This window comes from Strongylocentrotus purpuratus, unplaced genomic scaffold, assembly GCF_000002235.5.
Source record: "Strongylocentrotus purpuratus isolate Spur 01 unplaced genomic scaffold, Spur_5.0 spur5_scaffold_6, whole genome shotgun sequence".
NCBI classification, from domain to species: domain Eukaryota; kingdom Metazoa; phylum Echinodermata; class Echinoidea; order Camarodonta; family Strongylocentrotidae; genus Strongylocentrotus; species Strongylocentrotus purpuratus.
This window is the reverse complement of record NW_022145612.1, coordinates 38,636,341-38,652,550: the sequence shown is the minus strand read 5'-3', so window position 1 is coordinate 38,652,550 and position 16,210 is coordinate 38,636,341. Positions and strand designations below refer to the sequence as shown.

Here is a 16,210-nt window from a genome sequence, read left to right as displayed (position 1 = left end):
GTTTTTCATGGTCGCAGCTACGAATGTACGGCCGTGGGGGCTATTTGAAATTTATCAAAATTTACCGGGAGTAGAAGTGTTTAGGGGCTAATTTTTCTTGTGCTTAAAATACATCCACAGGGGCATCCAAATATATCAGAATTGTAAAAAATCACTATCCACCCAATTTTCAAAATTTCCCCAAACCTTGTATTACCTTTAATGTGATATCAATGCTACCCAGTTTAAATAAATTTTGTAGAAATAATTAATCTTTATCTTTTTCTCTTATTCAGGGTTTTCTTGAGTTATTTCTTGGTCTTGGATTTGCAATAGGTCCGCCTCTTGGTAGTTTATTTTATGGAGTAAGTGAAGTGTATTATTTCATTTTTTCACACTGTGAGCTTTATTGATGAAGTAAATTTGAGTAGATTATTAGACTTCAACCCTTCAATCACCCCAATCATGCTACAGTGTGGTTTTTTTATTTTGAAGATAGATAATTAAACATATTGTATGGGATAAGCATTTAAATTTCATACTATTTTTGCATTTTTGTTTGTTTATTAATTTGATTTTTCAGTGGATCCACATCTTCTGCATTTCATATTGCACTAAAGTGTGGATTGAGGTATTTGTTAAGGGAATGATATTTGAGGTTGAACAATTGATTCCTTTCAGAAACTAATACAAACAATCACCATTCTCCCATTTAACCCTCTCCCCTTCTCTCTCTCCCACTGTCTATCCTGTCTCTCTTTCTCTCTCTTTCACTCTCTCTCTCTCTCTATCTATCCCTTCTCTCTCTTTCTCCAATGATCTATCCCATCTCCCTTTCCCTCTCTCTTTCACTTCTCTAACCTCTTTTTTTTTTCTCTCTCTCTCCATCTATTCCTTCTCTCTCCCCCTCTCTCTATCTCTATCTCTACATAAATATATCCAATTTACATATATGGGGCCAGTCACCACGAAATGAGTCCAGTGTCGCATTAGGCTCAATCGTAGTAATAGCGATGTATAGTGTGTATGTACTGAAAATTGACCCACCTACCACATTTAAGATTTATCCAAAAATCGACTTATTAATGTCTTGTAGTTTATGTCCCCAGAGCTTAGGTCACGAAAATATCTCCTTCTAACATTTTTTGGCAAATAATATAGGCTAATGTTACGCATCATTAACTTTACACCTAATTATCTCAAAACTGGGTAATCCCATTGTTTATAAAGTCCAATTAGGTTTTGTTCATATTTCTGGATATAATTTATCAATTTTAATGTGTGACCCCTTAATTTAAAGCTTACTTAATGTAGATTCATATAATACTTAAAAACAGGAATAAAAATTTTGACAACTGGACTCATTTCGTGGTGACAGGCCCCATATATCTCTCTCTCCTATTGTTTTTCGTACAGATTGGAGGCTACGAGCTTCCATTCATAGTCTTAGGCTGTACATCTATAGTGCTTACCATCCTGAATATATTCATCATACCAAGTACATGTAAGTATCTTGGGCTTAAGATAAACTTGAGTTCTGGCCAAGCGATGGAGTATGAAAGAAATTGTCTGAAAGCAATTGGGAAAAGTGAATTATATAGAACATGAGAACTGATGTATACTGTGAGGCTACAGCTAGTTTCATCATATTGATCTTGTCGAGTGTCACATGCACTACTCATACAAATGTGTATATGGGACTGCACACACATATCGTGTGAAACATTGACAAATTGAAATCTTATGCAGTCTTACGGTAATGCTTTGTAATGTATTTGCTCTTCGATATAACATCATCAATTCATTTGTATTTTCTATTAAATCAGATATGTAAATTTTTGTCAGAACAAGGTAGCATAAAAAAATATACCATTGTTGCCAATTTGATGTCAGAAATCCTTGTAATTTGGCAGCATCATCGAGGGAAGAGGACGGTCGCCCGGGATCCGTTCTAGAGGTACTGAAGATACCTGCTGTGTGGCTGGTGCTTATTACTGTTGCATGGGGAAGTGCCAGCTATGGGTTCTTTGATCCAACCTTAGCTCTTCATCTAACATCTGTAAGTAACGTAGTTAGAGATAAAGACCAGTTATGGTCATGCGATTGCATTGTGGAAGAAACGTTGTGGAATCGATCAGAAAAGGTTGATCATCTAGCATATAAGTATTGGTGTGTACTGCAAGGTTCTGGAATCATCAAAATGATAAGAAATTTGGCCCAGTCTTCGTAAAGTTACAAGCACTGTACACAGAAAGATGTATATGGGACTACGCACACGTGCGCGACACGTGCGTTTATCTCTCACAGTCCAATAGATAAACTAGTTTACCAAATGTATCAATTAGTAGGCGGTTTCCCTGCAAAAATGTTATCATCATGTATTAGTCAAAACATATTCTTTCACATGATTGGTAATAAGAGCTTCCATTTCATTTTTTGAAATTGGGGCGTTTCCAATACTGGTCTTTACCTTTAAAGGAAAATCACTACCGTAATAGACCACCACCGGTACTCTAAAAGAGAGTAGAAACTCAGAGAAGCAGACTAGATGGTGAAATTTCTAATAAGATTGGACAAAGTATAAGAAAGGTTATGAATTTTTTGAAAGTTGTATTATGATACGTATATAGTGGCACTTCATGTTGGCAGGATCGGTATTAATGTCACTGTGACATAGTGCTGGACAACCTTCCCATTCATTTCAAAACACAAAAAAGCTAATCGGTTTGTTATAAGATACAGAAATGTGAAGTGCAGTAAACCATGGCATATACGTATGAGTCTTAAATGCACTTCCCCTGTGGACTACTGCTGCGGTATTCTTTGATCATGCATCAATAAATTTGAACAAAAGATTATAAAGATGAATTAATCAATCGGATAAAATCAAATCAAATTCAAGTATCAATAAAGGTTGAGAACAACAAAGGTTTTCAGTGGGTTGGTCGTAATTGACATGCCTGACTTAAAAAAAACACTTAAAACAATGACTAGTAGTAAATCCACGTTCGAGGTAAGAAGCAGTTGCAGCAGCAAAAAATGATGGAAAGAATGCTAATGAAACATTAACAAATTGAAAATTTAAAATTTATGTGTGTGATTAAATGAATGTCATGGCAAGTGGGGATCTGTATATGTGGTACCTGTGTTTAATTTATAATATAGTATAAAGATCGTTGATGTGCTTTTGTCATTTCATTTTTGCTGCATTTTTTAAAGTTGATTTACCAATTGCATCATGTTGAAATTAGGCTTCATAATCGTATCATCACATTTTGTTTTCAGCCTCCACTGAGTATTGAACCATCCTTGGTTGGTGTGATGTTCTTGATGATTGGAGGAACGTACGCCTTGTTTGCTCCTGTGTGGGGCTATGTAGCAGACAAAACGGCAAGTTATTTTTCAGAAGATTTTCTTTGACGTTACACTGACAAAAATTAATTAAACTTTATTTCTTATTTGCAGTGATGGATCTGGTTAAGGGGAGGGGGGGTCACACGGGGGCTTGCCCTCAGCCAAGCAAAAATGAAAGAGGGGGGGGGGGGGGGGGGGGGGGGGAGAAGAAAAGAATCATGGGCTGATTTTGTTTTTTTGCCTGTTATTGAAAAATGTATTCACAGAGTGTTTAGAGTTCCCCTTCTTGTTCTTCTTGTTCTTCTTCTTTTTCTTCTCATTCTTGTTTTTGTTCTTGTTCTTCTCCTCCTTTTCCTTCCTCTTCTCCTTCTTTCGTTTCATTATTATTACTATTATTTCAAATACAGAAAACCACTCGCCTCATGATGGCTTTAGGAAGCTATTTCACTGGGATTTCCTATCTGTTGGTTGGTCCAAGCCCCCTTCTTAATCTCCCAAGGTAACTACTTTTAATCCCTTCCTTGCCACATGACCCATTCACATCGACGCCAAACCTCCAGTTTGTATACGTCCGAACAAAGCAACAAAAAACAAAATTATTAGTGAGGTTTGGACCGTGGTTCAATCCATACTGAAGGCTTGTTCAGATATGATGTGGTAAAATACCACAAAAATGCTGCTGCTGCTGTATTTTGTAAATGAATGGCAACTGTGCGCAGTAAAGACAGTGTACGTATTCAAAAAGCTCTGTGTATAAGATACAGAAATGTACGTGAAGGGTATGTATTACACTTAAGATCATCATAAATAACACATAGTTTTGCCCCGTCATTGCTGAAAGAGCCTTAAATAAACCTATTTTTAGCAAGCACTGTACCTGTGATTAAAGTAAAGGCATACCTGCCAACCACCCCGATTTAGGCGGAGTTTCTCCGCTTTTTTCATACCAACTCCGAATTCCGAGTGCATGCCTCAAAACTCCGATTTTTTTTTATTTTAATTTTTTTTTTTTTTTTTTTTTTTTTTTTTTTTTTTTTAAATAATTTTTTTTAAATTAATATTTTGTGTGTGCGTCCGCCATTTTCAATGGCAAAATGTCCATTCTGTCCTGTAAAGTATCCTACAAGCATCTCACATCAGCAATTTGGGGATGTTTATTCATACCTGCGTATAGCCCACGTGTATTTATATTACATGTGCAGTTGATACGCCGTGCATAAACACTGTATACATTGGCGTGTTTTCTTCAATGCTTGTGCGATGACTGCGATCGTGGAAGCTTGTTATTTACCGGACTTCCTCTGATTTATTTTGGATTACTACTACTATATACCTTTGCAAAATAGGGCTCCTAACTGAGGTGGGTAGTGAAACATGTAGTTTTGTGAGGGTTCACATTTCAAAAATTGTTTATGTGTGGGGCGAAAAGGTTGAAGGAAAAAGCCCATTTGCACCATTAAAATGGAGAGAAAAAAAAATAGACCCTTAAGTCCTGTGTACCCCCCCCCCCCCCCCCCCCCCCCCCCCCCCCCCCCCCCCCCAATCTACGGGCTACTACCCCAATCCTTTGGTGGTTCGCGACCTCGTAGTCCATCCAGAAAAATTTACTCCTAATTTCTCTTGTCTCAGGTTGGCAGGTATGTAAAGGTGGAACATTGATGTTTTACATCCCATCATGCATTTCACTTCCGTACAAAATTTGTTTGCTGTTATGCCCATCATGGTGGGCATTCAGGCAGTCTGCGATCTTGTGACCGAACAAAGGTGAGGTTTGCGACTTGTTTGAATATGTGCAAAGATCATCTATGTTTGGAACCAGCGCTCAAAATACACGGGGGCGGTGGGCGATTCGCCCCCGTGAGCTACATAATCGCCCCCGTCAGGTTGCTCACGGGGGCGATTGCAAAATTAAAAATCGCCCCGGTGGAATTATAAAATAAAGATTATCTTTTCTGTTATAACTTTAACACAATATTGAGTTTCAATTTTCAAACCTTAAACCAATGAAATGGAACTAAGATTAGCGTGCAAGATATCTCGTTTTATAGGCCTATTATTACCGATTCAGCTCGCAGTGCAGTGCCGCCGTCAGCAGTGGTTATAGGCCTACTGCGCCGTTAGCGGTACGTGTGCACGCTGCCGCGCCATGTCTGCTGGAGCTGGAGGCGATCGCGCAAGGGCAGAAACATGGTCAGTTTTTCGTTGTCAGCAAATAATGAACCTCGACCAGTAAATCAATATTAGGGACTTTAGATTTGCACATTGAGAACGTGGACTGCAACGTGTGACCTCCTTTTAAGGCACTGCCAGTGCTTAAAAGGATGTGACGTGTGCCTGCCAGTGCCTTAAAAGGAAGTAACACGTCCACCCAAATCTAAAAGTCCATATTGAGAAGAAGAGGAAGATGAAGAGAACAAGATGTCGTGGAATGATATGATAACATGGGCGGATCTACGGGGGGGGGGGGGGGGGGTTTTAAGGGGTTTAACCCCCTCCTCCCCCCCCCCCCCCCCCCCCCACCCCCCCCCCCCCCCCCCCCCCCACCTTGGGCTGCGGGGGGAGGGGGATGCTGGAGAGGAGGACTACTAATCTATTTTATTTTTTTCAGGGGGCGGGGAGAAGTGAAGCAGATAACCCTAAGTTTTTGGTTGCTGCTTTATATGTAGTTGATAATGCATGATTAAAATAAAGAGAGAGATAGAGAGAGAGCCACCATCATTTTGCAATGGTTCAGGGTTTGTGTAATGTACATTTGAAACCATTTCTTAGCGTCTCAACCCTAAAAAAATAACAAAACTATTTTTGAGGAAAAGCATTATACTGAATTAAATATAGAATAATCTAATGGATCATACTAATACTGATACGGGCTAAAGACAATGTGGTATTTGTAGAGAGGTATTCCAAAATGACATTCTGATAATCAACATTTGTTCTGGTATCATATGTATATACGCATAATACAACTGATCTTTATGATTTCTTAACGTGACATCGCTTCTTCTCCCTCTGCAAATAAAAAAGAAACCAAGGTTATTTAATAAAAGGATCATGTGACAAATAATCTTTGTGATTCAAATCGATGCGAGGATTTTTTTTGAATAAGCAATGCTTTTCACCAGAATCTTCTTTGTAAAAACGACTTTTACAAATCTCAGCCATGCAAATCTGCCACTGTGTTGTAAGGTCTCTTTCAGATTAGGAGATGTGTATTCTTTAATGAGTATTTTACATTGAATGGAACGTCTCAACTCAGTAAGCATGCATGGCTGAGATTTGTAAAAGTTGTTTTTACAAAGAAGATTTGGGTGAATAGCAGTGCTTATTCAAACAAATATTCGCATCAATTTGAATCACAATCATTATTTGTCACTTAATCACTTTTAATGACCTTGTTTTCTTTCTCGTTTGCAAGGGGAGAAGAAGATATGTCACGTTAAAGACATCATAAAGATCAGTGTTGTGTGCGTATATATTGTCTACACAAGCCAGTAACAGCTATGTAGCTTGTAAATTTGTAAGAGGGAAAATGCTGATTGAAATGATAATGATGAAATAGAAAATAATTGAGGAGTATCATAGGTACCAATTCAATGGATATTTGTATAAAAAAGAGCCCCCGTCAGTACTAAAAGAGCCCCATGAGAAGGCGGGGGCTCTTTTAGTACTGACGGGGGCTCTTTTTTATACAAATATCCATTGATATTTTTTTGAGGGGAAGAGCCCCCGTGGACAAAAAATTAATTTGACCCCTGTTTGGAACGCGTGTGAAAATCTGTGTTTGGTTTTTTTGCTGTCACCTTTGAACCTCATTTTTTTCAATTCTTATGAAAATCAGTTAAAATTTATTTTTAAAGTGGTCAGTTTCTTGCGGTATCTTGTATGCAAACAGCGTATTGACTGGATGGTTGGCATCCTCCTTCCTTCAGTGTCAGATCAGGGTTAGACGAGCCATGCAAGCTAGTGTCTCTTCTGATACAAGCTGGGTTTCTTGAGACCTTGTCTGGGAATGCTTATACCTACCGGGTATACTAAATAATGCCTGCACCATTATAGTGAATTATATACCTCACTTAAGTAATCCAACAATCTGATTGGTCGAAATTGCATTCATAAACTTTTACTGTTCCCGAAAATTCCCGGTAACCATGGTTAAAAAACAGTTCAAAATCCCAATAACCATGGTTATTGGGAAAATAGGTCAGTCTCCATGGTTACCCCATAGGTTTACATGTTAAAAAATGGTCTGAGCGATCGAGGATACCATACGTGTGCGAAGAATTGGTCGGTAATTTCAATACAATTGAATCTCGATCGAACTTACCGACAATTTTATCTTGCATTGTTGACATGAAGACGAAAATAAACTTCCAAAAACAAAAAAACAACATCTGCCGATGGATCTTGATCTAAATTCGTGCCAATATGCATTGCAAAAGTAAAAGAAGGGCCTGTTTAATGGAGCAGCCGTGAAGCATCCACAACGCGAAGCCGTTTTCAATGCATTTTAATGTATATATAAGAAAAAACTGCTATGTATGGTAACAGAGCGCGATAGCCGAGCGGATTAAGGCACTGGTTTACTTACATCACCTTTTGTACGCAAGAGATCAAATCCCATCTTCGAAAAAAGTTTTTTTTTTTTCTTTTTTCTTTTTTTTAAATTTTTTTTTGGCATATAAAAGTATTAATGACTGCTTTAATATTCGAGAAATAGTTGTTTTTATATGCTCTCGGGAAGGTTACAATTGGGCTATCACCCTCGGCACGCCTCGGGTAATAGCACAATTCTAACCTTCCCTTGAGCGTATAAAAACAACTATTTCTCTCAAAGGAGTCATTAATACTATACCAATCACCCCCCCCCCCCCCCCAAAAAAAAAAAAAATTAAAAAAAATCAAAAAATCAAAAATCAAAAATCAAAAGTCTTGTTCTGTACAATGTCTCTTCTAAGGTCCATATCGCTATTCTATATGCAGAATATGAGCTTTGTAAATCACTTCTACCAAGAGATATTAAACGTTTAAGTGCAACGAAAACAAAGCACAGTTTCATGCTTACAATGTCTCAACTTCCTATGTTTATTCTATGTTCAAATCTAATTTCTATGGTAACTAATATTAAGATGATCTTTCCTCGTTTTACAGTCGGTTGTGGATTGTCATCGTAGCACTTGGATTTCAAGGTTGCATCTGTGGAATTTGTATCATGCCAGCACTTCTAGATCTATTTTTAAGTGTCAAGTAAGTAGCTAGTCAAACAGTCACCAGGCCCAGTTACATTGCAAATTGTTTAAAGATAAACTTGAGTACTGGTAATGCGATTGCATTGTGAAAGAAAAGGTGTGGAATGGATCAGAAAAGTTGATCATATAGCATGCATAATGCATAATGGTGTGTAATGCAAGGTTCTGGAGTCATCAAAATCATCATAAATTTGGCAGAGTCTTGGTAAAGTAACAATCACTTACACAGAAAGATGTATATGGGACAACACACATGGTGTCGGGGCTAGTACTACCCTGATTTCCTTATCTTTCTAAGCTCATTACTCAGCCAGTATACATTTTCTTCCAAAATTGTTTGGCACATGACATTTATTTGTAATCTTGAACATTCAGTGTAAGTTGCGTTAGATTCTGTGAGAATTCATTTTCTTTTTTTACCAGAACTCAAGTTTATCTTTAAGTTGTTCAGTTTTTTAACTACCATTTACACTACTATAGAAACTCATAAAAAACATTGGTGTTTGCTTATTCATGTTTTCTGGTCTTCTCGTGAGTTGATTCTACATGTTTACTTTCACTTTGTCATGACAAAAATTATAAAATGCATTATTTAGAACATTTGAACGTTTGAATCAATGGACCATTTTCGTAATGTACCGTAATTAAATTGCCATGCCATGTTGCAAATTATTTCATTTACCTGCTACAAGTAATTGTATTTCAATAGTCACATTGTGAATTGCATACATTACATGTTGCTAGGTAGGACAAAGGGGACTGGAACATGAAATTAGGATAACAAAACAAAACCAAAGACAGCAAAATTATTAAAAAAACAAGTTACTATCTTATAGATAGGTAGGCTATATAGCTATAAGAAATGTAATTGGATGACAAACAATGGGTCTTTATGAAATGTCATAGTATAAAGACGTTACACCAACAGAAGTACTGTTAATCACACTGGATAGGATTTACAATAACAAAACCAAAAAGTACTCTTGAACAAAACAAAACAAAAATTGTTTTTCATTGCAATAGTACCATAAATAGATTTCAAGGAAGCAATACTTTATCTGTCTATGATTTGTTACTAAGTTCATTTAGGTATTACAGTGCAACCTGCCTATAAAGACCAATCAAAGGAAGACAAGAAGTTGGTCTTCGTAAGCAGTTAATGTACAGGTTCTTTTAGGACAGAATTCAATGAGAAACAATATTCAAGGGAAAAAGAAAATGTGTTCTTTATAGAGGGATGTCCGCCTACATGTGTAGGTTTGATTCTATCAATTGTGTGATGTGTGTTTTCTGATTTCTGGTTCTTGCAGGTGGTATGGGCACCCTGATGATCTTGCAACACAGTCTATCATATCTGGACTCTTCAATGCCGCTTATTCCTTAGGGTATGGCAAAACAATAAGTTGTTTTTTCCTTCTTTTTTTCCCTTTTGAACAAAGTTTAAAGGTATTGTATTGTATAATACCCTAGACCTTCTTCCTGTATGGTTCACATTTGAAGTGGGCAGCTCATTCATTAGGAAATGCTCTAAAAACGAAAGAGTATCCTTTATTATATCCCGTCTATGAATATTCATGAGTGTTCTAAATACATGATTGGTCAATTGGTGGTCTTGGATGAAATATAGTTTCACTATTAAAAACAAATCTCTGCCAGAGCTCCGAATATTTTTCACTATTTTTTCCTGGGCAGAACTGCTCTCTTTGAGATTTTCAGGTAGATAAGCATTGTGACATCACACGTTCAATCAAAAGTAATGCGCAATTAGCTTGTCTCAGTAAATGTGTGTTAATATAGTTGTGCGCAGGATGACATGAAAAAAAAATGTCATTAGGCATGTTAAAAACCATATGCCAGCCAATCATTAGTCAAACGTTGACCTTACAATGATCTTTAAGGGGATTTTTCTACATTGGTGTCAAATTTTCGGAGGGACTGGCAGTAGTTACTATTTTTTTCCTCTGGGCTTTGCCCCTTGGAAAAAAATAGTACAATGCCAGTCCCTCCTCAGATAAATAATTTCCACTATTCTTTCTCACAGCTTGGTATCTATATAAGTAATACGCTAAGGCTACGCGGGGGGCGCGACGTCTCCGCCAGCCTTTGTATTCTATTGTTTTTTAATGAGATCGCCGACCGAAGTTGGTGCGGCTATCTCCTCCTGAACCCTCCCCTCGGGGTACCCGTGCCCGGTGCCATCGTCCGCGGGAGAGTCTACTCTGTGGAATTGGCTATACTCCGCCCGAGGTCCTCCTCCGTGTCGACGTCCAGGGCGAAAACAGACGCGATATGCATAATGCAGGATATGCGTGATGACAGAGATACCTCATGGATATTCAACATTACATCCGTAGACACACGACCGATGACTATCCAGTCACATTAAGTTGCGTATTAAATGCTCTATGCACGGGGTCGGGATTACCCGAGTAAAGCATCTTTCTATAGGGTATCCTTTGCAGTAGCGCTGCACAAGCCAGAGAGATACACGGGGCTTCCCGTCCACGTCCAAACTTAGAGACCTATTTCCATCATTATTGCCGCGATTTTTTTTATAGTTTTCGTGAATGGAGGTATGAAATCAAAGCTTATTTTGTGATTATTACGGCCGTGTTTACTACATTTTAATTATCATTTCTTAAAGGAAAGTTTTCACAAGAAAATCATTGGACTGACATTTCAGTCTCAAGCTGCCTTCAATCAACACACATACATTACACACAGTGCAGTGTAACTCCGGGAAGCTCGAACACCGGCACGGCACGCCTGCGGCGCCGGTGGAGCTTCCCGGAGTTAAGTGCAGTGCTGCTGCTGTCGCACGGCGTGGACTTTGACTGATTGTAGAGTCGAAAAGTATGGGGGGCCAAGCAGGCCAATATTTTGTACCACTATACAACTAGAAATATAGGCGTAGGGTCCACGGGTTTCAAGGGGCCATAAACCCCCAAAAGCTCGGGGGTTACGTTCTTCAAAGTTGGGGGGGGGGAGAGATCAGATCGCAGCGAGTTGAGTGTATATAGGCGTGGGGTCCACGGGTTTCAAAGGGCCATAAACCCCCGAAAGCTCGGGGGTTTTAGGCGTTTAATTAGGGTCAGATGAGCATATTTTTAATACTTTATTTGTGACACTTGCGGGTCACTAATTGGCGTGGGGTCAATACGTAGAGTTGCGTAGTGTTGCGTACCAACTACGCTGGCCTATGTTACTATATGCTGAGGGACGGAAAGGGGTACGCAAGATGAACGAAAACAATTCAACATGTTTAATTTTTTTTTGCGTACTTTCAGCGTAGAAACTTGACGCAGAAAGTACGCCTTTTTACGCAACACTACGCTACATGCCTACGCAACAGTACGCTACCCTACGCCAGATTGACAAAGCAGTAAAAGCTTTCCACACAGTAAGCAACCATAAGCAAACCTGTACGCCAGCCTACACATAACCTACGCAGGGACTATTTTCCCATTAATACGCAGCCTAATTTCTTCGTAGTCGGTACGCCACACTACGGAACTATATGCAGTTCCAGTTGCTTAAAGAATAACTACCGGTACAGTTGGATCGTTTTTTTAATTTTTACATAAGGCCAAATATAAAAAAAAACATGTTTAGCATCCTGTTTTTTCGAAAAATGGGAAGGAGGAGGCCCTTTTTTTTTTTTTTTTTATTTCAAAATGGCCGCTCTGTACATTTTCCCTGACATTCAGGCTATTTTTCAAGATGGCGGCCGACAATTTTTTTATTTTCTTTTTTAAAATCAGAAATACATTTTAGCAGTGCTTTTCATGTTTTTTTTCTTTAAAAAAAAACAAAAGTTCAAAAAAAGTTCAAAAAAAAAAAAAAATAGGAGGCGGCCCCCAAAAAGGAAGCGGACGGGGACGCTGTTTTATTTTCTTTCAACAAAAAAAAAACACGCTAAACATGTATATGTTTTTAATGGCCTGAATGGCAAATAAAGTTCTTGGTGGTTTTAATTTTGACAGTCTCTATCTATTTAGACCCACCGCCCTCCTCTAGAATCCCGCGGACTTCCGCGGGTCCTGCTAGTATTTGTATATTATTATTATTTAAAGATGTTATTGAAGATTATTATTGCATTTAAAACCTAAACTAATAATACCTGCCCAGATTAATGAAATATGTCAAGCTGTATGTAAATCCAAATTACCAATTTTGTCTTTAAATTTATTTTTAGTAGTAGTGGTGGTGATGGTGGTGTGGTGGTGGTGGATGTGGAGGTGGTGGTGGTGGTGGTGGTGATCGTGGTAGTGGTGGTGGTGGTGATCGTGGTAGTAGTGGTAGTAGTGGTAGTAGTAGTAGTAGTACTGGTGGTGGTGGTAGTGGTGGTGGTGGTGGTGGTGGTGGTGGTGGTGGTGGTGGTGGTGATTCCATTTTCCCAATATCTAATTTCTAATTGGTGGTGGTGGATGTGGAGATGGTGGTGGTGGTGGTGGTGGTGATCGTGGTAGTGGTGGTGGTGGTGATCGTGGTAGTAGTGGTAGTGGTAGTAGTGGTACTAGTAGTAGTACTGGTGGTGGTGGTAGTGGTGGTGGTGGTGGTGGTGGTGGTGGTGGTGCTGGTGCTGGTGGTGGTGGTGATTCCATTTTCCCAATATCTAATTTCTAATTGGTGGTGGTGGATGTGGAGATGGTGGTGGTGGTGGTGGTGGTGGTGATCGTGGTAGTGGTGGTGGTGGTGATCGTGGTAGTAGTGGTAGTGGTAGTAGTGGTAGTAGTAGTAGTACTGGTGGTGGTAGTAGTGGTGGTAGTGGTAGTGGTGGTGGTGGTGGTGGTGGTGGTGATTCCATTTTCCCAATATCTAATTTCTTTTTATTCCCCCAGGAGTTTTATCGGACCAACAGCAGGAGGTGCCCTTGTTGAGCAGATTGGATTTGTTTGGACATCAACATATATTGCTGGTGGATGTTTTGTCGTCATGATAATGGTCTGTCTGTTTGGTGTGTGGGAGTTTCAATGTGGAAAGGGGTAAGATTATAAAGAATACTTCTACATTTATTATTCTACAGGTGCCAATTTATCTTGAATTTTCAGTTATCAAAAAAATAGATAATGATTATCATGATAATCATGATGAATATGGTGACAGGGATAAGAATGATAAGAAATTATGATGATGATGATGATGATATGTTGATGGTCAAGCGTTGGATTAAGCAGCCAGGAGCAAGGGGCAATTTTTTAATTTTTTTAAAATAAATCGTTTAACCGAAAACCGTCCGGTTTTGACTGGCGGTTAAACAGAATTGGAAATATCTGTGATGTTACAACACTAGAATAACCCTACTATTTATTTCCAGCACATCAATTTTTTACAATCTTTTTTTGCAGGCGAAGAAAACCTAGCCACATGAAGAATGCTGCCAATGGTGAACTTCCAGGTGACAGACAGAACATTGTCAATGCTTGAATTGAGCTCATGTTCCAGTATTATTAAATTATCCCAACTCCAGAATGTATTTGCCACTGCCAACTCAATAATTTGTTTTGTGTGTATTATCTGAGACTAGATATTAAAGCCTTACAGTACTTTACTCCTGCCAAAGCACAAGTAAAATTCACTTTGTACTAAAAACAACCAATAACTTGTATTTAAGATATTAAAACAAATCCTTTTCAATGTTATGCTCCATTGTTGGATGTATAACATATAGAGGTTTTTGAGCCATTGGGTCATGAATGAATAATTAAATGTACAGTATACATATCAAATACTTTGTGGAGTATATTTATATAATATTGGATGAGTCTAAGACGAGTCTAATATTGTCATATCGAGAACAATATATTCTTCTATCAGAACAAAACAAAGCCATACAATATTATTATTATCTATAGCAGGCTGAATAGCGAAATAACAAAATTTGACTCACCTTGGTAAATATGGCTTTGTTTGGTGATATCAATATTTCTGGATGACTAAGCAATTATGAAAATAATATTGATCACTCATCCTGGCACTGCGCTAAAGATATTGAATACAATGATTTATTGTACCATTTGGAAGCCTTATATAGATAATAATATTTTCTATTGAACAATATCTTGTAATGTTGGTCTCTTCTTCCAAAGTATTATGGGTAACGAGGTACCCATAAAAAGACACCTAGTGAAGTATTTCTCAAAGAAATATACTATTTAGAGGATTACTATATATTTTTATGCCTGTGCATGTGACTAGGGCATATGTTTATAATTTTTTTTTACTAGTTTTTCAACTTTAAAAGAAAAATCATGTACTCATGTATTCAACCAAGAGGGAAAATGCCCATCACATCATTGTAGTACTTTAAAGATTAAGAATGAAGTTTGAGATTCATAATTTACTATTAGTCTCAAATACTGCCATTCATATATCATTTATGTATTGTATTCTATTAATTGTGTCATCTCAAAGATATTTATCATAACTGTATAAATAAAAGCTTTAGTACTTCTGTCTGACATCAGCAAGTGAGATTAACAGCTACTTATATTTCTCAGGCTATTTAAAATTAAAAATGTATAAACATGTATATGTATGTCATGTTCTTTGCTGCTTCCCCTATAGCGCTATACATGTATGTGATGGGGTTGAATAAACCAAAGCAAAATACTTCGGTCAAAATATCAGATTTTTTACCTTTCATTTTGCAAGGTATTATCATTTGACAGTATGGATATTTCAAAACATTGTTAGTATTTAGTATTTTTAGTATTTAGTATTTATTGTCCATTTCTGGATATTTGATTTTCACTGGTGTAACATATACAGATTAACATTTACTAATGTATTTACAAAAATGTAGACATTAACAGTGAATACACAAGGTTTAACATATGATTAAGCACAGATTAACAGAGGATCGAATGTTGTTTTATAAACACTAATTCAGAACAATAATGGCTGAATGTAATTAACAAAAATCCTCCAAAAAGAATGAAATTAAGGGTAAATCCAACAGAAACACCAGTGAAGGTTGCCACAGTGCGGCGCCCGTTTGCGTTTTAAGTGCTAGAGAAACGACATTGTTTAAGTTTTCTCTAATGGTCTTATTTATTTGAATGAAATCCAACCCAAATAGACAACTACTCTAACAGAAAAATCAGAAAAGCACAATGATGAGAGTTATGAATTTTTGAAAGTTGTAATACGTATACGTATGGGCACTTCAAATTGGCTTAAGCGATAATGTCAATGTGATGTAGTGCCAGACTAATTTCCCATCTGTTCCAACATATAAAATGACTAAAATTTAAATTTTTCAAAAAATCATGGGTTAGGAGGGTCTTTTTTTTTAGAGGACCTATAATAATATGATATCTATAAAATATTTTGAGTAGTGCCCCAAGGGAGAAGGAACTTACAAGAAAATCAGAAATTAGTGATATTTTTGTACGCGGCAAATGGGAGAGCTTATTATCCACGTCCTACGTCACAGTCCACTGACCAAACTACTAAATTACTGAGACTCTTTCTTATATTTGCAAGGTATTTGTATTTTAGAACATGGTATTTTGTATGTCAAAGTATTTCCATTTTCATGATACATTGATCGTCTACTCTACAAAGGATAGTTATAAACTTTGCTATCAAAATAAAAGTATTTTTTTAGTTCTTGATACATTCTGAGG

General features: G+C 37.6%; 1 protein-coding gene across 1 annotated transcript in view; it reads left to right on the top strand.

Moving 5' to 3' along the window:
* LOC594160 (MFS-type transporter SLC18B1) overlaps nt 1-14,506 on the top strand; it is an 18,168-nt gene extending 3,662 nt beyond the window's left edge. Inside the window, exons 5-13 of the mRNA XM_030973208.1 lie at nt 276-344; nt 1,396-1,483; nt 1,893-2,038; nt 3,265-3,369; nt 3,741-3,832; nt 8,482-8,577; nt 9,890-9,964; nt 13,421-13,564; nt 13,928-14,506. Coding sequence (XP_030829068.1) covers nt 276-344; nt 1,396-1,483; nt 1,893-2,038; nt 3,265-3,369; nt 3,741-3,832; nt 8,482-8,577; nt 9,890-9,964; nt 13,421-13,564; nt 13,928-14,006 — 894 coding nt within the window. The 3' untranslated portion in view covers nt 14,007-14,506. The remainder of the gene's footprint in view (nt 1-275; nt 345-1,395; nt 1,484-1,892; nt 2,039-3,264; nt 3,370-3,740; nt 3,833-8,481; nt 8,578-9,889; nt 9,965-13,420; nt 13,565-13,927) is intronic.
* The last annotated feature ends 1,704 nt before the right edge of the window (nt 14,507-16,210 follow it).